The 25,459-nt window shown below is 49.1% G+C and overlaps 2 protein-coding genes and 1 long non-coding RNA gene across 5 annotated transcripts in view; 2 read left to right on the top strand and 1 right to left on the bottom strand.

Annotated features, from left to right (window-relative positions):
• Window positions 1-6,497, top strand: part of BBS4 (Bardet-Biedl syndrome 4) — a 34,933-nt gene extending 28,436 nt beyond the window's left edge. For both annotated transcript variants that reach the window (XM_085071069.1, XM_085071068.1), the window contains 4 exons: window positions 32-101; window positions 2,796-2,937; window positions 3,308-3,515; window positions 5,051-6,497. In XM_085071069.1, the coding sequence (XP_084927195.1) occupies window positions 32-101; window positions 2,796-2,937; window positions 3,308-3,515; window positions 5,051-5,202 (572 nt within the window). In that variant the 3' untranslated portion in view covers window positions 5,203-6,497. The remainder of the gene's footprint in view (window positions 1-31; window positions 102-2,795; window positions 2,938-3,307; window positions 3,516-5,050) is intronic.
• Window positions 6,498-10,632: 4,135 nt separating this feature from the next.
• Window positions 10,633-18,817, bottom strand: ADPGK (ADP dependent glucokinase). Of its 2 annotated transcripts, none has more exons than XM_085071073.1 (7): window positions 18,517-18,817; window positions 15,637-15,862; window positions 14,270-14,332; window positions 13,893-14,013; window positions 13,423-13,619; window positions 12,696-12,794; window positions 10,633-12,214 (listed from the first exon to the last, which is right to left on the bottom strand). In XM_085071073.1, the coding sequence occupies exons 1-7, from the start codon at window positions 18,729-18,731 to the stop codon at window positions 11,663-11,665; spliced, it is 1,473 nt and encodes a 490-aa protein (XP_084927199.1). In that variant the 5' UTR covers window positions 18,732-18,817; the 3' UTR covers window positions 10,633-11,662. The 2 variants fall into 2 exon arrangements, with proteins under 2 accessions (XP_084927199.1, XP_084927200.1); XM_085071074.1 differs by having other exon boundaries at window positions 10,633-12,211.
• A 4,773-nt stretch (window positions 18,818-23,590) lies between these two features.
• Window positions 23,591-25,459, top strand: part of LOC146432918 (uncharacterized) — a 42,238-nt gene continuing 40,369 nt past the window's right edge. The window contains exons 1-2 of the long non-coding RNA XR_014854374.1: window positions 23,591-24,099; window positions 24,386-24,487. This is a non-coding gene — a long non-coding RNA (uncharacterized LOC146432918). The remainder of the gene's footprint in view (window positions 24,100-24,385; window positions 24,488-25,459) is intronic.

The following is a 25,459-nucleotide window of genomic DNA, read 5'->3' as shown; positions in this document are numbered from 1 at the left end:
AACTACTCTTGTGTGTTTTACTTTGGTGCAGTTGCTCTGACCAACCTTGAAGACATCGAGAATGCCAAATGTTCCTACAAGCAAGCTGTAGCCCTGGACAAGTAAGTCTTTGTCAGAGCTGTCAGTTGTTTGGTCTTGCTTTGCCTCCTTGCAACTGATTTCCTTTGCCCCTCACTGTACCCTGACCCTAAATGCAGTAAGGAAGCACTTTTATTCTTGTAGCTGTGCAAGAGACAGTGTTAAAACCTTTTTTTAATATTTATTTTTAATTTTTTTTTTAATTAAAGTCAGCTCTGAAAAATGAGAGAGGATTTTATTTCAGACCAACTCAAAGCTGTTTCAGTGGTGATGACTTTGGATGCCACCCCTCCTTTTGGTGAATATTTATACACAGTGGAGCAGATTGGACAGAAGAAAACATAGTCTTTAACCCAAAGTTTGAGCACTGTGCAGAGCAGTGAGATGCCTGGGGTAGAGCCCGTTCTGAATTGGGCAAGGGAAGATTTTGGCTGGGAAAATGTGAGCAGGAAGTTTGTATAAAGCAAATAAAAGGGCAGCTCCTTCATTAAGAACATCTACATTTGCAGTCTAGGTCTTAAAATCAGAGCACTTGGTTTCAGAAATGTTAAGCTGAACCTCAGAGTATGTCATCAGTTCAGGCAGAAAATAAAAATCATCTCAGATTTATTAATAGTTCTGTTTCTCTCCCCAATTTACTGTGAATATTTGCGCACTTAGAGCAACCAGCACTCCTGAGCCCAGAGTCTGTCTGCTGGTGAAAGAGCGGTGCCAAAAGCATTCCATCTGTAGGGGCCACACAAGGTGGTGAGAGATGAGATACGATGGATAAATTCTTCCCTGGGAGGGTGCTGAGTTCCTGGCACAAGGTGCTTAGAGCAGCTGTGGCTGCCCTGGATCCCTGGAAGTGTTCCAGGCCAGATTGGATGGGGCTTAGAGCAGCCTGGGGCAGTGGAAGGTGTCCCTGCCCATGGCAGGGGTAGCACTGGATGAGCTTTAAGGTTTTTTCCCACCCAAACCATTCCATGATTCTATTCCTAGTTGGCTTTCCATGCCTAGCAAGGCAGGACAGGACCTGAAAGGCTGCTTAGACCCTAGTCAGGGGCTTGTGTGCTTTGCTCACAGAGGAGCAGTAAATTGACTCTACAGCTTTGCCCAAGTATTTGGCACTCGAGTGATGCTCCAGCTCTACAGTCTGACCAGGAAAATAAAGGCTCATCAAAGCAGAAATGAATTCCAACAGCCAGGGCTTGCTGGTCGGAACATCCAGGCTGTGAGGCTGGTTCAGCTGACACACTGTGGATTTTAGCCAGTCATTGTGTGGCTGAGCTGTGTCCCCACAGGTTTCCTTTGCTGGCATGTGCGGAGCTGTTTGGGATGAAGGTGGTTGGTTTCCATCACCAGGAATGCTTTTTAGTGGCCTGGGTGCCACACTGGGGGCTGGAATGGAAACATCTTGGAAAACCCTTCAGAAAAAGGTGTTCTCACTCCTGGTTGTGGCTTGTAACTGTCCTCTCTGTGGTTATTCAGCTATTGATTTTTCTTTGACTGTCATATTGCTTCTCAGCTCTTGAAGGCAGTGAAATAGCTCCATCAAGTTCAATTAATTTTAGAACTGGCTGTTCCCAGGACTGTCTGATCTCCTCAGTGTTTTGGCAAAGACAGGGAGGAGGGTTTATTCTGTAGTGGGCTCAGCATTCCAGTTTCCTAGTTAAAGGAGAAGCCATGATTTATAAATGCAGTCAGATTTCTTACAATTGCCTTCCTTGTACTGGGATGGAGAGTCACCAGGACTGGAGAGTCAGGGCCTGCAGGTTACACTTTATTCATTGCCCAGTGCCAGCAGGATCCTTCCCTTCTGCATTGACCCAGAGGATGCTCCCTCTGCCTTGGCCATGGATAGCTCCAGTTATCCCAGCCTTGCTCCAGGAGAGGGCATCAGTCCCTCACTCACTTTTCTTGTCAACCCACGGAGCATCAGAGCGTCCCTGCCTGGCCTGTGTGCAGGGATGCTGCTGTGGGATCCACACAGATGGGCAGGCAGAGCTCCCCCACCCACCCTGGCACTCCTGGCTGGGCCAGATGGATAGGGTTAATGTATCTCAGGGAAGGAAACGGATCTTTTGGAAAATGAGAGTGTATGGAGCAGTTCTGCCTTGTGAAATCTTCATTCAGGAAGGGAGGCAGGAGTGTGCAGGTACCTGTGTTCACCTGTAGCACTACCTACAATTGTGTGTGGGTTTGCTGGGGGAAGGAGAGAGGTGAAGAAATGAAATGTGAACAGCATGTTCTGTGGTGTGTTAGGTTATAAAATAAAACCCATGAGCAGGGCTCTGTTCCACACCTGTCCTGTGACAAGCTGCTCTCCTGCCGACTGGGAATGCTGGGAATCAGGTGAATCAGAGGTCAGTCAGCTGTCTCAGTGTGATGAAAGCCCCCATCACTGCTCTGCCTGTCCCAGGAGGAAGGGGCTGGGAGACCAGGAGGGTCCTGGGATGGCCCTCAGCTGCACAGAGGTGTCTGTTGCAGAGGGATAGGCAGTCAGTGGAGGGATTTCTGTTGTCACTGACACAGGGGGACTTGCAGAGCCCAGCACTGGGTCTGTCATTAGGTGTGAGGGACTCAGCCATGTTCCCAAAGGAGTTTGACTGTGCAGCCTCTCTGTCCATACCAGACAATGAGGTGTGTCCAGCTTTGCTGCTCGGGCACACCTTAGCATCACTCCAGCTAGAAGTGTTGCCACAGGGAACGCGATGCATCCCATCTGTCTGCTGCAGGTGCAACCCTCTCATCAACCTGAACTACGCTGTCCTGCTCTACAACCAGGGTGACAAAGAGGGGGCCCTGAGCCAGTACCAGGAGATGGAGAGGAAAGTCACCGCAGCCAGGGAGAGCAGCGCGCCCGACTTCGACCCCGAGGTTTGTGCCTGAGCTCACGAGCCACCCCAGGGCTGGCAGCAAATGAGGAGGAGGTTTGACTTTGAGTCCAGTTATTAGGAAGAAATTCTACTTATGAGATTTTCTGAGCAGAGCAGTGCCTGCTGAGAGCTGCTTGCTTCCTTTCTGCTCTTTGAAGCCCAGTTCTTCAATCAATACACAGCAAGACAAGATTCCCTCTTAATTAAGGGACTGAATTAGTGTAGATGTTTCCCCCGAGCACCAAGGCTGTAGCCAGCTCTGCACAGCTCTTTTCTTGTAGTTTTTTTTTATGGTGGTGTTGACTTTATTGTTGTCTGGAGTGTCCCTGCTTACAGTGCTCTTCCCTTTTTTTTTTTTGCTTCCTGAGAAGATGGTGGAGATGGCCCAGAAGATGGGAGCAGCCCTGCAGGCTGGGGAGAGCCTGGTCTGGACCAAGCCTTCTAAAGAGTCCAAATCCAAGCAGAAAGCTGCTGTGTCAGGGAAATCGAGCTCTCAGCAGCCTTTGGGCTCCAACCAGGCCCTGGGTCAAGCCATGTCCTCTGCTGCGGGATATGGGAAAACCATGCAGCTCCCCCCAGGTGTGTCTCCTGTGCTGCTCTTTCAAGTAGAGCTGTGGGAGGGGAGAAATCTCTCTTCCCTTGAGAAGAGAGTTACGGCATGTGTTCAGGAAGGGATTGACTTACACAGCAGCGAGGGCAATATTTGGGGATAACTTCTCCAGATTTCTGAGTTCAGGAAGATACTCTGTGGAGTGTATTACACTCTCCTGCTTTTGCAGGGATGTGGGAGGCTGGGATAGTTTCCCTTCCTGTCTGAGCCATGATGGGCAAGATTCCATTAGCATGGGATTGTGATCTGGCTCTGGAAAGGAGGTGATTTCAGCAACTAGACCTCTTGCCTTCCTCTGGAAGAGCCCAGGAGCTGATGTGCACAGACAGGCTGCTGCAGAAAAGGGAAAGGATGGACAATTTTCCAAAGTATTTTCATTATTTCTCTTAGAACGACAGCTGCAGCTGGATTGCTCCGGAGCTGCCCAGCCTTGCAGATGTTGGATTTAGTGGGACTGAGGGTTCTCAGGAGGTGGTGTGAGCCTTAGCAGGCTCAGCCCATGGCTGTACATGCTGGGGCTGGGTAGGAGCATCTCCTGAGCCATGCCAAGGCTGACCCCCTCTCACCCCTCAGCTTCCCAGGAGGAATGCATTGGAGATGTTGCTCACCGTGGTGATTTTCTGTCACTCTTGGTCTTGTTGCCTGTGGACTGAACCAGAAGAGTGGTTGTGTAATCCAGGCCTCTTTCTTTGGCATCCCTAAGGACCTGTTCTATTTCTCACGCATGGAATAAACTTTCCATGCAGGGAAGACTTAATCAGAAAATCTGAAAAATAAAACACACCAAGGGTTTAGGGTTTACCTGAAGGACTTTTATTGTCCAGATCAGAGAAGGAAGCTGGTTCATAACATCAGTTGGCACCCTGAATTTAAGTGTATAAACAACTTGTGTCCTGTTGTGATTTAATTCTGTAAGTAGCTACTTCAACTGCCTCAAAACGCTCCCCACATTTACTAAAGCTGTGAACTGAAAACAACACTTTGGTTTGAGCTCCAGCTTGAGCAGAAACCAGCTGCAGTGGAACTGGAAATGGCACTTCCCTGTGAGGGTGGTGAGGCCCTGGCACAGGTTCCCAGAGAAGCTGTGGCTGCCCCTGGATGCTTGGAAGTGTCCAAGGCCAGGCTGGACAGGGCTTGGAGCAGCCTGGGATAGTGGAAGGTGTCCCTGCCCATGGCAGGGGGTGGGAATGAGATGGGCTTTAAGGTCCCTTTCAACCCAAACCATTCGGAGATTCCGTGGTTCTAGAAAATGCTTTCCCTTCCAGAGCATGAGTTAATTCCTGTTTGTACTGAATTCTGACAGCTGTACCTGAGCTTCCTTTCAGCAGGACTTTGGGCACTGGAAGGTCTGGATAACTCCGTGTCAATAAACTGACATTAGGCAGAAGGAATCTGAGGGTGATTAAAAGCTGTGGTTGTTCTGCATCTCTGTTGCTGGGAAGGGCATAAAGAACAGATAAACACTCGTGGCCATAGAGTAACTTTACCTGTGTTCTCTCCCCAGGTGCTGCAACACCAGCTCTGCCAAAAAAGGCTCCCTCCCTGCCTCTGGAGCCAGATCAGGAGCAGGACTCGAGCCCCGAAGAGAACTCAGCTCCCACAGGGGACGAGGAGCAGAGGAAGGAGAAGCACCAGAGCCAGGAGGCAGTGGAGTAGGGCGCCTGCTCTGGGCAGGACAGGGTGCAGGAGCATCTCCAGGGCTGCCTGGGATTTGGAAAGGGACCTGTTCCCCCTGCCCCATGGTGACTTCTCCCCACTGCCAGTTAGTCTGGATGCAGCTGTTTCCTGTCAGTGATTTTAGCTCGTGGGCTCTGCCTTGTTCCAAGGAGTCATGGCAGGGACCAGAGGTTTCTGTGTAGCTACTCTTAGTGTGGTCACCACAAGACTGGAGGGTCCAGCTCTCCACAGGTTAGGTGTGAGTCCTCCAGAAGGACATTTAGCAAAGCCAGCAGTAGTGATTTAGGATCCTGGACCCTGAGGAAGATCAAACTCTTCCAGTGGCTGAACTGGTGAGCAGCTGATTTTGCATAAAGAACCAGTAAACTGAAGCTTCAGGGCTCTGTGTTTGCTGGTGAAGCTCCCCAGCTATCTGACAATGTATTTCCTGCTTTTAGTACTGCACCGTTGGATTGTATTACTCCGTAATTACCAGTCCAGGAGAGGAACGTTAGTAATGGAAACTTCTTAGAGGCAGCACGAGCAGGGCTCTGGGTACATCCCAGCCTCCTGCTGTGCTTTGTGGTTTGCTGCTCTTACCCAGAATGACATTAATACATCTTTAGAGCCCAGCCAGGAGCTGAAGTGTTCTGCTTCTTGAAGAACACTGAAAGAGTAAGACCCCTCACTTTCCCCTGGGTGCTGATAGCTCAAATACCTGCTTATCTTAAATGTGGCATTCCCCCCCCCCCCCCAGCTGTCCTTTCTGCTGGGTTTTGTGTCAGTTCAGCTGCAGGGCAATCCTCCTGTAAGGATTCCCTCCTGCCAGGAGTTAAAGAAAACAGAATTATTTTGTGGAGCACTGGCAAATTGAAACAAACCAGACAAGAAGCAGTGTAAGTCAGGTACAGTGCAAAGATTTTTATTCACATCTAACTTCTTACACTGAAAGTTCCTGCAACCTAACACAGTGTCTGGGAAGAAGAGGTGAGGATTGCAGGGTGGGCAGGGGCTGGGAATTCTTCACCTCAGCCCCAAAACTTTAATTCAAAGCAGATTTTTCTCCTAGGATGCTTTGATAGGATAAATGTTACACAGGGAGCATGTACTGCATTTGGAGGTACTGTGAAGGGATTTGTTTTAAATACGTATTTTGTGAAAAGCTTATGCAACAATGAACCTATTCTATGAAACGAAGCAGTAGCACCTTCTTACTTCCTTTGAGCCTCGTTTCCAATGGAGCATTTTAAAATATGTAATTCCAGTTGGATAATAAATTGAACTGCAATTCCTCATCCTGTCCCCTCTCCTCCCCTGGGCATGGTGATGGTGGCATTTGCATGCAATGAATTCCTGGGATCTTTCTTTTTATGCTAATGATAATGAGGCTGGACTGCTCTTTCAGTTGGAATTAAGCAAGGGACTCTTGAGCAGGACTGCACTGAGGTATTTAGGGATTTTGGAAATCACACCTTATGTTCCAAAACCTGTTTCTGGCATCAGCCATGATTCTAATCCCCTCTTTTCCCCCCTTAACAGAAAAGAATCATGGACTTAATTTCAAGGGAAGCAGAAACCATCTGCTTTAGGACTTTTCTTCCCCTTTTTAGGAAGAGGTCTGTGATGAACCAGGGTAAATCAAAGAGCTCACAAGGTACTTTGCAGCTTGGCTTCTGCACAGGAGACAAACTAAAAAGCATTCAAACATCAATGCCTGGGCAGCAAGACCTTGTTCCAGCCAAGAGTAATGATCTGTCCATCCAGCAACATATGTTCAACCCAAAAAATGTGGTGTTGAGGTCCCTGAGACAACTGGATGCTGATTTATGGTCCAGGCAGCATTAGTGGGTACGTGCTGTGCTCCTGTACTTGTTTGCTCAGTTGTGACTGAGCAAGGTGGATGTGGGGGCCTTAAAGCTGTTCAGAATTTAGATTTCCCAGTTGGGAAGTGGGTTTCAGTTGGCAAAGCCTCTTGTGCAGAGACAGACAAGCCTCTGTGCTGCATGGGGGAAAACTCTACTCAAATAATAAGCTCCACACATAAACGCACTCAGAAAGAGCCCATGTTATAACAAGTACTCCATCTGCCAAGACTTTTCTGTAAGAGAAGACCCAGTTCTGCTACAAGGAAAGCTTTACCACTCTCACAAACCACACTGCTCCAAAAAATCTTGTTTTTTATAAATGAAGAGGCAGGTGAGATCTGAACCCAGTTTTACCCAGGCTGCACTGAGGGGCAGCTTTCCTGAGAAATTCACAGGAGAGGCTTTCTGGATATTTTTTTCCATTGCCCCCACTTGTATTTTAATGGGATAATTCCTGCCAGATTTGTGTTCCTTAGCTGCTGTGAGATCTGCTCAGTGCAGGCTGATCCCAGGCTGCTGGGAACAGAGCTCCCAAACCACAAGGGAATTGCCATGAGCTATTTCCAACCTGCACCTTTCCTCTGCTGAGAGAAACCCTCCCACCAGAGTCTGCATCAGTGACTCCCTGAGAATTCAACCTGGGTCCTCCTTAGATACCACACAAGGAACAAGTGTGACAGAGGAGAACTTCATCCAATGTCTCCAACAGGCAGAACCAGCATTCCTGGCTTTGAGAGACAAGTTTCACTGCAGAGATTGCTCAGACCCAGTATTTTCCTCTGGTTTTCTCCTGTTTTCCTAAAAATTCAGGGAGGTTCTAGCCCAGGATTAGCAAGGGAGTTGTGTGACACCAATTTGTTCCAGCGTTGCTCCAAACAGATTGTTCCAAACAATAGTGGCACAGGGACACTTCAGCTGTTCACTCAACCCTCAGCTTTCACCTGAGCTGCAAGCTCCAAAAAAACCCCAAACCAATGTTAGGATAACTGGAAATTGAGTTCTGTTGTACCATTTCACAGAACTGTCCCACTGTTCAACTCTTTGCTCAGAACATGGCTGGAAAGGTCACCCTGTGGCACAGAAATCCTGGTAATTCAGTGATTGTTACAGAATAAATAGTAGAAAAAAAAAGCCAAGCACAACTGCTGAGTCTTCCATTGGGTTTTGGAATGCATTTAGTGCTCTGCTGCTCTCCAAGGTTTGGATTCCAGTGGGTAAGGAGTGGAGTCAAGCTCTAAAACATCCAGCACAGGTTAGAGTTGATGAGGTCTTTGCTAAAGGCTGAGGAAGAGCATTTCAGCACCAGTTTTGTAAGAAGGGTTTGGGGAAGGGAAGGCAAACTTAACTGGGTCTCACACATCCCAACAGAAGATAACCAGGAAACCCAAGAAAATCAAGTATTTCTTTAGTAATGCTATGAAACTCCCCTGGAGAGGAAAAAAAAGGTAAAGAGCCTTTAAACTGGCAAGAGTTGGATTTGGGGTTGGCTCACCAAGGGCACAGCAGAGAGGGAACATGTCCTTTGAGACTCTGCCAGGCCCCTGTGATTCACACCTCCCAAATAATCCAGCACTTGACCCTCAGTAAGTGCCATGCATAGAAAACATGTGAAGGATGCTCATTTTGGATCATGGATAAGACAAAGTAAACCCAAGCCAAGGTGGCTGCAGGGACACACACGTGGAAATAGCAACGTGCACAAGTTTTATCATGGAGAGCTCACAGTGCTGAGCTCAGCTGCTGCACCTCCAGCAGAATCTCTGGGAATAAACAATTCCAGTGCAAACCCTGCTCCAGGAGTGTGAGGCTGGCTGAGTTTTGAGTTGTCCATCACTGTGGATTTCAAGGTATGAGTAATACAGGAGAACAAACAGAAGTTGTAGAGACAGAGAGGATCAGGGGAAACAGGGTCAGCTCAAGCCTGGTTTTGAAGCTTTGGTATTTTTGCAGCTGTTGAAGCAGCTTTTCTTTGTTGTCAAAACTGTAGCTGTGCAGAGGTGTGAGACTACAGCTGCAGGGGAAGGATTTCAGGAGCCATGCCTCCCTGTCATTAATCTGGGAAGGCAGAAGGAAGTTAAGCACATCATGTTCACAGCATGTGAAACACAAAGGAAAGGCTGCTGGGCCTGTCCATTCCATTCAGATTTATTATCATATAGATTGTTTCACAACTTAATCAGGGATCCCATTGGCACAGCTGATGAACAGGTCAGGGTAGTTAAGGATTCTCCTTGTTGGGGGCAGGTGAGCTTTGTGTGCCTGAGAAAGCAGATTTGGGTAGAGCAGCAGCCTGGCCCTCCTGAGCTGCTGGGATTTTGAGCTGGGACTCGCCGTGCCAGGAGTTCCCAGCACTTCCACAATGGGCCACAGCAGAAATGCTAACTGTGAGGAGCAGCAGCAAGGAGGAGGTAACAGTAATTACCAGTTCAGATTTTAGACCCAGATGATTTCTTAGCAGTAAACTCCTTTTTTATAATTCTTTACAGCAATTACTCAAAAGTAGATTAAAAAAGGCTAGTTTTGGCCTGTCATATTCCTGTTCAATGCAAGCACAACTGACCCTCAGACAAGGTCTGTAAGTGCAGTCACATGGTTTGAAGTGGCCATAAGGAATGTCAGTCCCATCAGCCTCACATCCCTGGAAGCATTTTGGGAACAAAAAAGTGAAATTCAACAGCAGGGCCGTTGCTGGTGACAGCTTGTGTGTATTTAGTTTTGCCTTGTTTCCAGCTCGAGAATCCGCAGAGCTTGGCCCAGTGTCAGGAAAGTGGGACCCAGCATAACCCAAGGATCAGTTTCCAAAAGGCCACCATCTCAGGCTGCAAAACAGCCTTGCCAATGGCCTTGGACCTCCAAGACAAGGAGAGGTTCTTTTCATTTATTTTCAATTTAGGAAGACTAAACCAGAACTCCAAGTCCTGTGCTACAGTTTATCAATGGTAATAATAATATTACTACTAATAAAAAATAATCTGTGTAGAAATACTTCCAGTCTTAAGATAATCCTGCACCTGGATAAAATACTGAGACTTGAGGGAAGCTCAGGGTGGGATGAGCTGCACGAAGACACAGCACTGACTGTACTTATGCTCTGTACAACATAGAAGGCTTTGCTCAGGGGTAGAGCTGAATACACACGCCAGACAGCTTTGTGTGCTGAGTCAGTGCAAGTACAACAGCTGCCAATTTTCATCCTCTCAGAGCAGTCAGGATGGCTTTTCCCAACAGGAGAGTACCACTGACAGCAGCATGACAGTGTTATTTCAACAGATCACTCCACCCTGAGTGGCACAGACTGTCCTCCCTCCATTCAGGTGCAAAGACTGACCTGGAACAACCTCCCCCAAGCTCTGGTGAGGCACAGGCTTGCACAGACATGCTGATTGCACTTAACCCAGTTCTGCTGAAAACTGTCTCGAGAGCTATGCACATACACTCCAGGTTCCTGAAGTGGCCAGAGACAAAACCATGCTGGAAAGAGAGAAAACCATGCTGGTGCTCTGCAATTCTTAGTGTGTGACTGTAAAGAGGTAAAAATATAGAAGCAAAGTATTTAACAAGGACACATGGTTCTGCTTTTTTAATTTCAAAGGCCAGAGCAAAGAAACTATCAGTGACCTAGTCAAAAAAACCAACATCAAACCCTTAAAAGGCCTTCTCACTTCAGTCAGCTGTTGCAGCTTTTGAGCTCCCAGAGGGACTTTCCCTAATATATTAACCTTTCCTAATAGAGGGCAGGGAGACTGAAGAATTTGGCACAGCCATTCTGAAACCACCAAAAAATGAGTCTCCGGCACTCAAGAGCTTTTCTGTAACACACCAACTGTTAGCAGAGAAGGTACTTAGTGTACAGCAAACACAGGGAATGGTTTGGGGATTCCCTGGCAGGGAAACAGAGCTGTCCCCCAAACAGAAACCCTGATTATCTGCACTCTAGTTTCCAAAAAGCTAAGCACAGGCTGCTGGGGCTCAGTTGAACAGCTTTAGTCACAGATATCCAGAATCACCTGTGCAGCCTGCAGTAGTTTCGGTCTGTGTCACATTTTGGGACTGTGGCTCCCTCTGGGGCTGGGGACACAGAGAGGTCATTTCACCAGGCAATAATTCCATCCTCACCCCAAACAAGGTTTGCAATTTGCTGGGAAGAGAAAACCCATAAGCCTTTTATTTTGAATTTACCAGAGGCAAGGCAGGGCTGGGCACTGCTGTGCTCTCCCTGGGATCCAGGGGCAGGAAATTCTCCTGCTGCTGCACTTTCCAGCACTACCAGAAAAGATCCGTTCTGAGCTACGAACAGCAAACTTTGCCAGCCAGGGATTTTGGTCTTTGTGTCCCTCCCCCCTGCTTAAGACAAAGCCAATTTTCACATTAAATACTAAAACATCTGCACCTGCACGTGAAGCACTCGAGTCACTGCCGAGTGACTGGAATGTGGCCGACAGTTTATACCTGGAATTATTCTTTGGCTCTTTTTCAGTTATACCCGGAAAACACACCACACCCTGGTTCTGTTCCTATACCACCACTGCCTCAAATCCCAATCCACGGGTCTTGGACACCGCGCAGTGTTGGAGAAGAAGGAGGGTCCTGGTTTTCTACTGAGGATACACTTCGGAATAGAGCAGTCCTTCGGCTGAAATGGCATCCCCGAGCCCCACGGTCCGGACGGGATCCTTGCACACCAGCACGGGGGTGAAGTGGAAGGAGATGCCTTCCCTGTGCCAGTGCACCACAGGCTCGTCTGGATTGAGGGAGATTTTGGAAGGCGCCTCCGTGTGTGAGGTGACGAACTCCAGAGGCGCTTTGAGGAAGACCTTGCTGGCGTCGATGGTGTCGGTGGCACAGGCCTGGGTGCCGGCAGCCCTGGCCCCGGCCGCCACGGCTGCCGCCTGGTTGCCCCAGTGGCCGTCCACGGTGACCAGGATGTGGTAGGCCAGCGTGTGGAAGTGGATCCGCGTCAGGTCCGAGGCGCGCTCCGCCGTCTTGCCGTGCTCCTTCAGGATCCAGAAGAGGATGTCGCTGACCACCCCCACGTCGGGAATGCCGCTCCAGGAGGCCAGGGAGGCATGGGGGCCGGAGGCAGACTGGGTGAGGAACAGCAGCTCCTGCTCGTTCAGCCCGATGGAGTTCACCAGGGGAAAGACCTGCTAACAGAAACAGGGAACAGAGGGTTTGCCTTCACAGGCAGAGTCACACCTGGGACTCCTCCCCAGGCTGTGGTTTTTGCAGTGCCCTGTTACTGTTCAGAAACAGCACCCAATTTCCCAGTTGCTGCACTTGCACAAGTTGGAAAGGATTACTTAGCCAAGGAAACATTCCATTTGTTGCAATTAGTTTTCCAGACACACACTTTGACAGTAAAGAGTAACAACACATCAGCTCCACATAAAACATAACACTGAGATCAGAGCTCTGTCAAGCTAAACAAGGAACCACCAGGAAAGAAATTCTGCAAAGAAATCGAGAGATTTTTTAAGTTACAAACTCAGCTCAAATTCAATCCTTGATTTATCTCTGAATATATAGTACATACATATATGTAGAGTTTTGATTTCTATATTCATGCACCAGTGTGTGCACTGTGATACTGACCCTGATAAATGGAGCACATCCTTTCATTTTCCTTACCTGATGCATAATGTTGCTCATAAAATCCTGATCAGTCATACTGGCCAGCTCCAGGTGTATGGGAATGTCAGTAGGGATATCAGAAATGGAGGCCACAGCCTACAGGAAAATAGAAAAAACAATCCAATGGCATATCTGACCTGTGTATGTACTGCTAAAGGAAGGAGATAAAACAACTTCTAGTTTGCAGAATCCCAGGACAAGAAAAGTTTATGTAACCCTAATCTGCTTCCAGCTCAGTACCGTTCTAATGGATTAATTCCAAAACCTCACAAATCTGAAGCAGCTGCAGAAGAGCTGATCCTAGAACACAAAAAAGGCCAGTGCCTTGCATCAGATGAGCCCTTGGCTGTAAAACAGGTGTTGCAAGACAGATGCTGGTTAAGGAATGCAAGTGTTGATTACAGCCTGGATCATCTCAGTATCCAGGATAGCAAAAGTGTGGTTTAGCTGCTAGATAAGCCCAGGAACTACGTCAACACCCTCCAGCCAGGCAACCAGCCCTTTTTTCCCTCCGGACAACCCAGAGAGTCTAGGAAAAACCAGTGTTACAGGACTGGACTGTGGCCACTCCTGCAGCTCCCACTCTCCTTTTGGCATTCAATACTGAGATCTGTGGGAGATCTGAAGGCAGAGCCTTCCTACACCTTCAAACCTGGGAAAACAAGGCCTTGCCACGAAACACTTGGAGTGGAAATTAAGGAGATTCAGGGATTCAGAACCTAACCTCCACGAGTCGCCTCTGTCGCATCTCCTTACTCTGCCCTTCCATCATGTGAAGTCCTGAAAGCACCACCAGGTCTGGCTGGAATTCATCCAAGCTGGACACAAACACTTCCAGCATGTTCAGGGCGCCGTTGGACAGGTCGTGGGAGAAGATGAAGCGGTTGGCAGCAGGAGCCCTCACTCGGCCCCACTCCTCACCTGGGGTGGAGCAAACAGCACCAAGTGTGTGTGAACTGGTTTATTCCCAGGCAAGATCACAAATTCAATGGGCTCCATCAGCAGCAGGAAAACCCATGGAATTGTTTTAGCCTTTACATGAGGATTAGCCCAAGTTTCATCAGCACATGGTTAAATCTGTTTTCAGGGAGCATTTCAGTGTTCACGGAGCTTCAGAATGACAACCCTCAGGCTCTGCATCAATCCTAGTGATGTTCAGGGGTCCCACTGAACACTCAGCCTTTGGCAAGGTACCTGCTTGATATTCCAAGATGAGATGGAATTCATCTCTTTCCTGCATGGACTCAGGCGGCACAACCACATTGTCATCGAGCAGTTCGTGGAGTTTGGGACCAACTGGGCCACAAAGGAGGATCTAGAAAACAAGGAAAAACAAACAAGGTTTTCCCTGCCGTGTCCCTTGCCAAAATTTAAGCATCACCAAGACAATTGGTTTTAAAAAGTTAATAATTCAATTTTTAAAAAATCAGCTTGAAAGTCCAACCATATGTTCCACCACCAGAACCTAGGAAATAACTGCCAGATCCCCAAAACCTACAGGGAAGTAACACGAGACAAGCAAATTGAAGAAGACAAGCAAATGGCATGAAATGTTTGGAACATGTGTGTACCTTCAGGTCTGGATTTGTCGCGAGCTTCTGCCCGATGAGAGCAGCATTTCCTCCCACGTAAAGCTGTAAAACAAACAGAGTTGGGTGTGGGCATCCCCTTGCTTTTGGCACCTTTAAACATGTTCAGTCTTCAGCACAGGCTGAAGATTTTGGCTTTTTAGAACAGAGTTCACCCATACCTAAGTTACTAAAGGTTACTGGGGCTGAAGGCAAAACGATTTTACAATTCTCTGCTCATCCTGTTGAGATCTCACATTCTCTTATTTTAAATCCAAATATTCACCTTCAGTTAACAGCCCTGTAAAAATCAGTCAGTTCATAACATTGACAGTGCTGTAAAAACTGACTCATTCAGCACATCAACAGCCCTTACTCCTGTGCAACCTCTCTGTGGCTAAAACCATGCAGGTTTTTAGCAAGGCTGACAAGGAATCATTTAAAAAATGCAGCAATTCTTCCTCCAGTTTGAGGTTGAGGTGAAATCTGCTGCCTGTGCCCATGTGAAGTGAAAGGAACTGAGAAAGTTTCTTCAGTAGTAAAGATCAAACTTTCCAGTAAAACACTGATTTGAACTGGAAAAGCAGTGAATATGGATTGAGGATCACAAGTGCTCAGAGGAGGCCACAGAGATGTTCCAAGGGCTGGATCCCCTCTGCACTGGAGCCAGGCTGGGAGAGTTGGGGGTGTTCACCTGGAGAGGAGAAGCTCCAGAGAGACCTAAAGGGGCTCCAGGAGAGCTGGAGAGGGACTTGGGACAAGGCATGGAAGGACAGGACAAGGGAGAATAGCTTCCCACTGCCAGAAGACAGCATTAGGATATTGGGAAGAGATTCTTCCCTGTGAGGGTGGGCAGGCCCTGGCACAGGTTGCCTAGAGAAGCTGTGGCTGCCCCTGGATCCCTGGCAGTGTCCAAGGCCAGGCTGGATGGGGCTTGGAGCAGCCTGGGACAGTGGAAGGTGTCCCTGCCACGGCAGGAGGTGGCCCTGGATGGGCTTTAAGGACCCCTTCCAACCCAAACCATTCCTGGCTTCTGTGACAGAAAACAGGCCATATAGCTAAAAGTCAAGTGATTCCCTACTGCCTGCCTCATCCCAAGGTGTTGGAGGCTCTTTTACAGCCTCAGCCCCATCTGGCACCCAAGAGGCATCTTTGACATTTCAGTTTGGAAATGTCAGCATGGCAGGCCCCATTCAAACCCCTCCCATTTGCAGCAGGGGCAGAATACCACAGAAATCCATTAACACAACTCGGGCTACACCACAACTTTCTCCCTAAAAGATCTGCACTCTAGAGGCAGAATGAAAGTCACCACTGCTAAGGAAGCAAGGAGCAGGGTTCCCAAGGCTCCTCTCCTGGTGCAGACCCACCTGTGCCGCGGGGTGCTCTGAGGCTGTCCGTGCGATGTCCTGGAACGCCTCGGCGTCGCTGAAGAACCGCTCGGCAGCTGCCCCTCTCTCCATGAAGTGGGCAAAAGCTTCCCTCAGGTCCTGCCTGGAGTTCAGGACGGCGTGGTTCTTCCCATCGCCGGGCTCCAGGCCCAGCGCCTCCAGCAGCTTCACCCCAGACAGAACCACATCCACGCAGGCGTTGACGCTGCGACAGAGAAGGAAAAGGCGTCCTGGGAAAACCAGACAGACCCCAGGGAGTGCACTGAGGTCACCTCCCTGACTGTGCAGGGGGAGAACAACCAAGCAAAGGGAGAAAACCTCACAAAGGCACAGGAATTTCCTGAAATTCTCTCCTAAAGCTTTCTCCGTTTGACTGGCTTTTATTGTACTCCAGAGAAGAACTGGATTTCTGACTTTCTGCTGAATTAAAACAAGGAAAGCTGCATGGTCCAAATGTGGTTGAGTATGTTACAATAGAGATTTTACCTCATTTCCTGCCTTGGGCTTGCTCAAAAAGAACAGGCATGATAACAGTGGCATTTTAAATTCTTAGAAGCTTTTAAAATATATATGTATTTTGGGTTTTAAAATGGGTATGCGATTCAAAACTGTTAAAAACAAAACTGAAAGTGTTTAAGTCAGCTAGATCAGTCTCTGGAGTTTCAACTACTCCTAATAATACCCAAACCCACACACAAACTCCCCACACAGGCTGGTTCTGTTTCCAAGAAGTCAAGAGAGCAATTTGTCAGCTGAAATATAACAGCAATTTCTAAAGGACCATCCTAAACTTCCAGAAGCAGCAGGCAGGGGAAACAGGAGAAAAATCCTGCAATAGTAAGGGAGGATACATCAGTGTCATCTTCTGAGCCATCTCTGCAGATCCAGGCTTTATGGAAAGTCTAACTTCCAGTCCCCATTTCTCATCGATTTAATCACAGTCTAATTCAGACTAGAGGATAGGAAAGTTTCTGGCTGGAACCAGAACCCCGGGAAGACAATTTATAAACACTTGCCCTTGTCTCACTCTGTGGTTTGAGAGACACCAACATACAGCAAATACTTCCTGAGATGACACCAGCAGTTATTTAAGCATCTTCTGGAGCTGCCATCAAGTGTCATTTCTGCTCCTCTGCCCCACATTTCCCTGACAGGGATCGAAGCCACCCATCAAACTCGTGCAGGATCCTTGACTTTCTTCACATCTCCCCCCACGACACTCCAAGGGTCAGTTTCTGCTCCCAGTCAGTGTGGAGTGCTCAGCACTCAACATTCCCCTGGCAGTGACCTCTCAGGAGTTGGATTTGGGCTGCAACACATGAAAGCTGCAGCACACGAAATAAAGGACATGAAAAACCCTCAGGCTTTCCACTCCACGAAGTAACCAGCCCAGAAATCCTCTGGATGTCCTCCTGCACTAAGGACAGAGAAATCCCCTCACATGGCAGAGAAAAAAACCCATAAGCTCAAGCAGCATTTTAGCCCCAATTTTGTTTTAATGAATTGTTACAGATCCAAGGGGATGAAACCAAGTCATATTCCTCTGCTAAAACAGACCTACACAGCCATGGAGGTGGGTAACTCCTTCCAACACCCAAAGGCTGAATATTCCAGTGAAAGTCAAGTTATTCTGCCATGGCCATCTATTTAAAAGAAAGCGAGTCAAGAGCTAAATATAACGTCTGCATTAATAGTCAGACATAAAGCCAGCATTTAAGATCAATGTGACATTCCTGAACTTTCCTCTTGTTCTCTTCCCCCTTTAAAAAGAGAAAGGGTTTTAAATTTCCCTGTGCTCAACATCCATTGCTTTCCCTCTCCCTTCCCTCCTCATCTCTCTCCAGTGCTGCCTGGACTTGGTTATCTCTTCCTGAAGGCAAAGGCTTTGCTCTCTTCTCTTGTCTCAGGTACATATTTATTGCTAGCCTGTGCTGGATGGACCAGCAGCTCCAACTGACCCTCACCCCAACCCTCCAACTGTACACAGATTTGTTTCGCACACAAGCAAGCTGGGAGTAAGGTCTCTGGAGACAGGCTGCTAACAGGGCCTGAGCCCGGATTAAATCCCCACCACAGGAGTGTTCTGGATCATTGATCCCCTCGGCTGAGGTCCAACTCTGACCCAGCAGCGCTGTGGGAAGCACTGCCCTTGCTGCTGGCTCTCGTCAGGAAATCATGGAATGGTTTGGGTTGGAAGAGACCTTCAAGGTCATCTGGTTCCACCCCCTGCCATGGGCAGGGACACCTTCCACTATCCCAGGCTGCTCCAAGCCCTGTCCAGCCTGGCCTTGGACACTGCCAGGGATCCAGGGGCAGCCACAGCTTCTCTGGGCACCCTGTGCCAGGGCCTCACCACCCTCATAGGGCACAATCTCTCCCCAATATCCCATCTAACCCTGTCCTCTTTCACTTTATAGCCATTTGCCCTTGTCCTGTCCCTCCATCCCTTGTCCCAAGTCCCTCTCCAGCTCTTCTGGAGCCCCTTTAGGCACTGGCAGGGGATCTGAGATCTCCCCAGAGCCTTCTCCTCTCCAGGTGAACACCCCCAGCTCTCCCAGCCTGGATCCAGAGCAGAGGAGCTCCAGCCCTCTGAACATCTCCATGGCCTCCTCTGGGCTCACTCCAGCAGCTCCACGTCCTGCTGCTGTTGGACCCCGGGGCTGGAGGCAGCTCTGCAGGTGAGGTGTCACCTGCGCGGGGCAGATCCATCCCAGATCCATCGCTCTCCACGCCGGGGCACCAGCACATCCGTACGCACACATTCCATACCCACACACGTGGATACCGGGATGCACATCCCGGCCCAGGCGCGCTCCCGCCCCGCCGCCAGGGGCGCTCCCCGCGCGCTCCCGCACCTACCCGACGGCGACGCGCGCCCAGCCACGCGCGGGGCGGACAATGGCCGCCTGCCAGGCCGCCACCGTGCGCGCCTCCAGCGAGCGGGCGCGGCGCAGCGTCCCCAGCAGCGAGGCCGAGAGCTGCCGCAGGGCCGCGGGGGGCAGCTCGGGGCCCAGCACGCACAGGTAGCCCAGCGCCAGGGCCAGCAGGCCCACGCACACCGACCGCTGCCACATCGCGCCGGGCGCGCTCCGCTCCTCCTCCTCCCCCGCCGCCGCGGCTGAGGCGGGGCGCCGCCGGCGGGGGCCTCCTTACGCCGCCTCCGTAGCGCCCCGCCCCCGCCGGCCGCCGGATGGCGTACAGCGCTTCGGGAATCGCGGTGCGCCGCTCCCCTGCGTAACCTGCGTGCGGCGCGGCCGTGCGGCTATGCCACATGCGCAACTCGGTACGAGAATAGCGCTCCCCCTGCGCAATCTGCGTGCGGCCCGGCCGTGCGGCTGCTCCGCCAGCGTTACTCGGTACGAGAATGGCGCTCCCCCTGCGCAATCTGCGTGCGGCCCGGCCGTGCGGCTACGACGCTTGCGTAACTCGGTACGAGAATAGCGTTGGCGGCGCGTCGTGAGGGGAGATGGGGGGGCAGCTGCTCCATCGCGGCACCGCCGGGCTGAGGTCTCCGGGAACGGGCCGGGCCGAGGCAGCCGAGCCCGCGGGGAGCCGGGGCGAGAACCCGCGGTGAGCACTGCCCTGGTGCCGGGGCCTTCAGCGCTGAGCTGGTGTCAGGCTGGGCATCATGTCTGCACCCTCCTATGTACGTGGTACTGCTGCTCCATCCCCTCCCCAGGGTTCGTCCTTACGGTGCTCTTGTTTCTCTGTTTCCCAACACCTGTGTGGGTGTGCGTTGTGTTCCCATTCTGTCCCAGCGGAGGAGTGCCTGAAGTCCCACAGCTCAAATGCCCTGCCTCACACCAAAGTTTCTCTAAAGGCTCACATCCAGAAATCCAATCAAGCCAATCGCCAACCCTAGTATACATTCTTTTTTTGTGGAATAGTTCCTGGTGTGGTCCTCTTCCGTGCCTTCCCCATGGTGAGGTGGCCTCTGGGAACATCCTTTGCTGCCTGGTGCATCCCCCAGAGGTGCTGTAGTGAGCAAGAAGGGAGGTTTCCCTTTTTAATGAAAGGGAGTTTTTCTGGGCTTCTTTAGAAATCACAGGGATCTTCACTCAGAGTCTTCTGACAGAATTTGCAAGAGTTTGACAACTGAGCGCCACAGCGCGTTGGCTGAGGCAGCCGATAATTTTCTTACTCAGTTCTGTGTTGTGAGTGATTGTCATCTCTTCAGACTCTGACAAAGCAAACAGTAAAGGAGATAGAATAGTGGAAGGCTTTTTTGTTGATTTTTCTTTCTATTTAGGATGGTATTTAGTCAGCAGCCATTGTCATGAATTCATGACTGGCCCTCAGGGCTCATTTCATTTGGCTGCCCATCAGGTTCCCTTTCTTACTAGGCACTGCCATAAAGGACTTCCTCGTTTATTTATGTGTTCTCTTCCTCTGAAGTTGTTCCTCAGAGCACTGAGGGTGCAAAGGTGGGCAGGACAGGTGGATGATGGAGGCTGGAGTTGGGGGGGAAGGAGAGAGTAAAAACCCTCCTCACCAGGTAGCTGATGGTGACCTGGAACACTGACTGGGTTGTGAGCCTAAAGTGTTATGATAGTGTCATGATCTTTCAGAACAGAATCCTGAAAACAAACTAGAGGCCTTTTTGCCTTCCCTATTCTTTAACAGATCCTTCAAACAGTTCTTTATCCTCAAATACCTTCCTGCTGTAGTGCCCCTTCACAGAGTGATCATCATGTCCTCCCTGTTCAGCCCACCAGAGTTGCTCTGTTAATGTGTAACCCCCCTTTTCCTTTGCTCAGGTGGTCTTTGGTTTTGTCAGTAGCTTTTTCATTTGAGCAAATCTAATCGTTTCCCCTTCAATGCTTTCCTGGCTGGTGTTTGATCCATCCGGGATCATGAAATCTCGCTGGTTCTGCACTCCCTGTGGGAGAAGCCTGGGAGCCCCTGTGGTTACAAACAGCCCTGCAGCCCAGGCAGGCAGAGAGAACAGAGCAAATACCTGCCCAAAAACCCTGCTGCAATGAGAACTTCACCTGTGGGACCAGGGGTATTTATAGCCTTGTCACAGAACATCATAATTAGATGTGCCTACGGGGCAGCCTCAACCCAGAGCATTGTCACTGCTCAGGGACCCCATTATTAGTCCCATGTCAGGGTGGGGCTGTGAGCAGCAATCTGACATAGATATACGTTGGGGAATTAAGGCACAATTCCACATTGGGGTGATTAGTTTGTCACCCCAAGTTAGTTGTTTTTTTTTTTTACAACAGGTGCAGTTTCCACATCAATGCAATCAAAGCTGCTGAGGAGGAACCTGCTCTCTCTGGCCTCTGTAAGCTGCTGGTGTTCAGCCTCCATGGACAGTTCCATCAGTGCACTTGAACAAGGCTGCAAAGATAATTGTTTCATTTTACAATCTGCCAACAAAAATAGGAGGTTTACAAAAAGACAAATTCCCTCAGAGAACCTGTTCAGTTAAAGAGCTATTTCTTGGTCAACATTTATTTTTAAGCCAGTGGAGATCTAGGTTTGCCTCTAACAGCCAAAACAGAGGTGAAACTGTCAGCTGAGGTCTGAAATCCAGCTCCTTATTGCCTTCCCTTGAGCCACCCCATGAATTCCAGTTAGAGGTAACAGAGAGGGACACAGGGCTGTTGGATTCATAGGAGCTAACTCAGACTGAGTAAAAAATATTCATTAAATACCTGTTAATTAGAAAATAAACAGGAAATAGCAAGCTGAATCCTCGGTCACTGCTGTGTGCCATTTCAAAGATATGACTCACTGATCTCAAGAGTTTTCACTGGGATACTTTTATTAAAAGCATGGGAAGAGAAGGGTAAGAGTGAAGGGATTTTTTTTAGAATGGAAAGAGTTAAAATTTAATGTCAACAGTTTTCCTTCATTTCTTGTCCTTGGTTTTATGAAGTCCTTGTATAAGAAATCTTTTTCTTGATGGTTTTGTGGTATGAGCTGCTTGTGACTTGGGGGGGTGGTAAAAGGACAGTGGTTTTAATCACTCTTCAGTTATTGGAAATGGAACTTGTTCCCTTTAGGAGGAAAAAAGAGAAAAGGTGGGAAAAAAGACATTTTCTGCAGGAAGCAGAAAGACAAGGATGTGTTCCTTGCTTGTTTTAAGGCTGGGTATGGAGAGTTGCACACATGGCACCTGCTCTCAGGCCACTGAGAGCTGACAGACCTGTATGTGTGAGCTTTTGACCTCACTGAATTTGCTTTTTCTGACCTTTTTTTGGTTTGGGCGAATGAAGGTTTGCCAGATCCTCACGAGGCAGAAGGCAAGAGGGGAGGGAACGAGGGAGGGCAAGGGGAGGAAGCAGCAGGCGGGGGTGAAAGCCAAAGCTTCCAGTTCCCAAAGGAGCTCTGCAAACCTGTTTTTTTAACTTTGAAATCACAAGCTTGAAGCAACTGTCTTTACTCCTTTTAAGTTGAATTTCCATATTCAAATGAGCTCATTCCCTTTCACCTACTTTGGCCAGTTAAACTCTAGGCCAGTGCACAATGCAGGGAGGGGAGGGGCCTTCCCAAACTCTGAATTCTTTTATTGTTGCTGGGGTTGGTCATGCGTGTCGGCAGCGCCTGGGATGGAATCTAACTGGACCTAATGAACACTGGGCAGGACCTAGGGCAGGATTTGCATGGCAGGTCCTTGCAGCCCTCTTAGCTCCTGTCCTGTCCAACACTCCCAATGTATTATCCCTTATCTGTGCCTTCCTCAGGCACCCTGGAGTCAGTTATTCAGGTTTTGTGTGTCCAGCTCACTCATCTGTGTGTCATCACACCTTGCTATCGGACTGCCTTTGCTCACAGGCCTCTTTTAATCTGAGCTGGGCTTTCTTTCCAGAACCACACATCACTCCATGCACATGCAATCAGTGCTTACCTGTGACATTCCACGGGAGGCAACAGCAGAACATGTGGGGTGGGTGGTCACTACTGGTGTGGCTTCACTGGGAGAGCAAAAGAAAACAATTGAAGGTAGGCTTTTTGGATGGATCCTAATAAAGGCCTGGAAAATTCTGAAAGTTTCTGCTGAGCCATGCAGCTGAGCAGAGGAGCTCCAATTAAAATACAGACTCTGTGTTGTTCTCAGAAACTGGGCAACATTCCCCATCTGAGCTCTGCCAGCAGATCTCAGTCCTGGACTTCAGCACCCACTGCTGCTCTGCTCTGTGAGACACCCACTCAGCTTGGCCAGCACAGCTCAATCTCCATCTGAAACATCTCATGCTGTTCCAATTCTGGGCCCTTTTCGAGCAGAAATGCCATCTCTCTACTAAATTGTGCCAAATTGCTTAGTTTTGGCTGCAGAACTCATTCTCACTTGTCACCTAATGGGATACCTGGGGACTTCCATCTACACTGTCAGCAGCAGAGGAAGAATCATGTGAATGCCCAGCCCCCTGCTAAGCCCCTAATTATATAGTGATGTGTTAATAACAAACACTCTTTCATGTCTTGGCAGTTGCAAACCTCTCTTCGGTAGTGCAGCACTTCAGAAGTAGAATAGCATGGGAAAGATGCAGGTCCCAGTTTTAAATAATTAGTGTCAGCTTCTCTGGCAACTCTTTTCCCAGAATGAGACTTGAGAAGAGTCTAAAGCTGCCAGATGCCACTTGTGTGGATGTTCTGCGGAATCTGAACCACGTTGGAAACATTTGCTGTTGCAGAAGAGTTTCTGAACAGAGAATCTCTCCCTCCCTCTCTGGTTATGAATCTGCCTTTCTTGGAGACCTTGCCACCTCCCAGTTTTTGAGAGCTCAGCAGTGGGAGGTAGGATGGTTTCCATCTTGCCTGATACACCAGGGCTGGAGCTGGCATCATCCACGTCCAAATTTATGCATTTCTTTCAACTGGAGCCAAATCGCTGGATTTTGCAGTGCTGGTTGCTCACAACCTGTGGTGACCAGCCGGGCTTCCAGAAAATCAGTGGGAGCTGGAGCAGGCGTGAGCCACCACCTGTGCTGGGGAACACCCCGAGTAATCAGAGGTGGTGGCAGTGACTGCTGAGCTGTGTGTTTCTGGAGCAAATGGTTCAGATCAATAGAGGTGGGACAACTATAATTCGTGGGAAGAAGACAGGTTACGAAATTATTGTCAGGAAGTGACAAACTTTGGTAGGAAGGTGTTCTGACTGCATTTCCAGTCTGGCTTCCGTGAGACTCCAGCTGCATTGCTGTCAGGTGCTGAGAGCTGCAGCTAAACCCCTGTTTATCTGTCAGGTGTGGCCCTGTGAACAGTCATGTGAGAGTGATTAGATGTGTTAGAGGTGTGTTGTGTGCTGTTCAGAAGAAAGGATGGGTGTATGTGAGCAGAGCAATGCTTCAAGTGTTTTCATGTATTCTCAACTTGGCAAGGTAGAAGATGGATGACAGATGCTCAGTGTTATCTCTGGGAAGGAGCTCTGAAATCCAAACTCAAATTATTCTACAGTCCCCTACATCCATCCAATTTGCATGCTCATTGGTGAGTGTTCTGTGGGTTGTATCTCATTGTACATACTTTGGATTCTGTGTTATAGTTGTTATAATTTATATTTACATCATTTCAGCACTAACAGCAGTGCCAGGGTTCATGGGAGTGAATGTGCCTTGAAATGTTTGGTCCCTACTGAACCTGACCTAATTCCTGCAATGCAAAGGGCATTGCTAAAACCTCATCATGTACCTCAAACTAACAAACTGATGTAGTACAACCCCAGCAGCAAAATCACATGCCAGAAGGGAAACATTTATTTCTGTTACTGTTGTAGAAAACTTCCCAAAGCTGGATCCTTGAGAAGCCTTTGATTTGCAGCCTTTAGGCTGTGGTTGAAGCCCTTGCTGTGGCAGAGGACTCTGGAAGAAGCATTTAGGTAAGCCTGGAGAGGTGGGAACAGAGAAGCCCAAGTGTTTGCTGTACTGTAGGGTCTGTCAGCTTGCACTGCTGTGTGTGAGAGCTGCTGAGGCCACTTTGCAAGGGACAGGACAGCCTCAGGTCAGATTTCTGTGAGTAGGAGGGAAGAAAAAGGCTTTATTTCTGCCTAAGAGCCCCACAGTTTTACCAGCAGAAATACACTTGTGCTATCAGCATAAAATAGCCTGTTTCTGTTCCTCCCTCAGTGTTTGTCCCATGCATGTCTGGAATAGCCAGTGTGGGTCATGGGCACAGGTATGACTCCGTAGGGAGTGGTTCTTTCCCGCTGGCTCAGCTGTCATTTTGCCACTCCAGTCACCCACACCATTGTGGGAGAACTGCTCAGGGTGGGGATGGTGTAAGGTGACATCAGCTGCTCCTCCCAGGGGATCCTGCCTTTCAGATCACCTCATTTCCCATAGAGCAGTGCCAGGGCCACTTCTGCTCCACCCTCCTGATCCCTGTCTCTTCCTTAGCACTTTCCAGGCTGTGCTGCAGCTGCAGGAAGTGCAGAATGTGCAGTCAGGTGCACGGTCCTGCTCTCTCGGGGACAGCTGATCTGGATAGGATGTGCCTTATGCAATATTGTAAGCTGGGCATATTTGAACATGCCAGCTGAAGCCCTGAATCAGACTTTGCAGTGAATGTGTGTATTGGTCTTCTGAGAGGCAGTTGTTTGAGAATGTCACCGCTGAGACTGCCAAACCTGTTTGTGTATTTCATAGTTCATACTGTAAACTGCTCACACACATCCCCGGGTTGTGTATTAGCACACATGGCTCATAAACAGCAGTGCCTGGCAAAGCTGTCGGCTCTAGATCTGTGCACAGAGGCTTGGGCCACATAAATTGCTGTGACGAAGGTGTCCCTGGTATTTTCCTTTTGTGTGAATACAGGAAGCATAGGACATGGAGTACTTGGTGTAAAATGA

Source organism: Lichenostomus cassidix, chromosome 10, assembly GCF_008360975.1.
Source record: "Lichenostomus cassidix isolate B80296 chromosome 10, HeHo_3.0, whole genome shotgun sequence".
In the NCBI taxonomy this organism is placed as follows: domain Eukaryota; kingdom Metazoa; phylum Chordata; class Aves; order Passeriformes; family Meliphagidae; genus Lichenostomus; species Lichenostomus cassidix.
Note: the sequence above shows the minus strand (reverse complement) of the source record. Positions and strands in the feature narration are given on the sequence as shown.

Bases quoted from the DNA above. Each gene is read 5' to 3' on its own strand.
- ADPGK (XM_085071073.1), bottom strand. From the start codon at position 18,731: ATGTGGCAGCGGTCGGTGTGCGTGGGCCTGCTGGCCCTGGCGCTGGGC. The intron at 14,333-15,636 runs GTGGGTCTGCAC...TTTGTTTTACAG, and splicing joins CAGAGCACCCCGCGGCACAG to CTTTACGTGGGAGGAAATGC. The intron at 12,795-13,422 runs GTTAGGTTCTGA...ATTTTCCTGTAG, and splicing joins GACAGAGGCGACTCGTGGAG to GCTGTGGCCTCCATTTCTGA.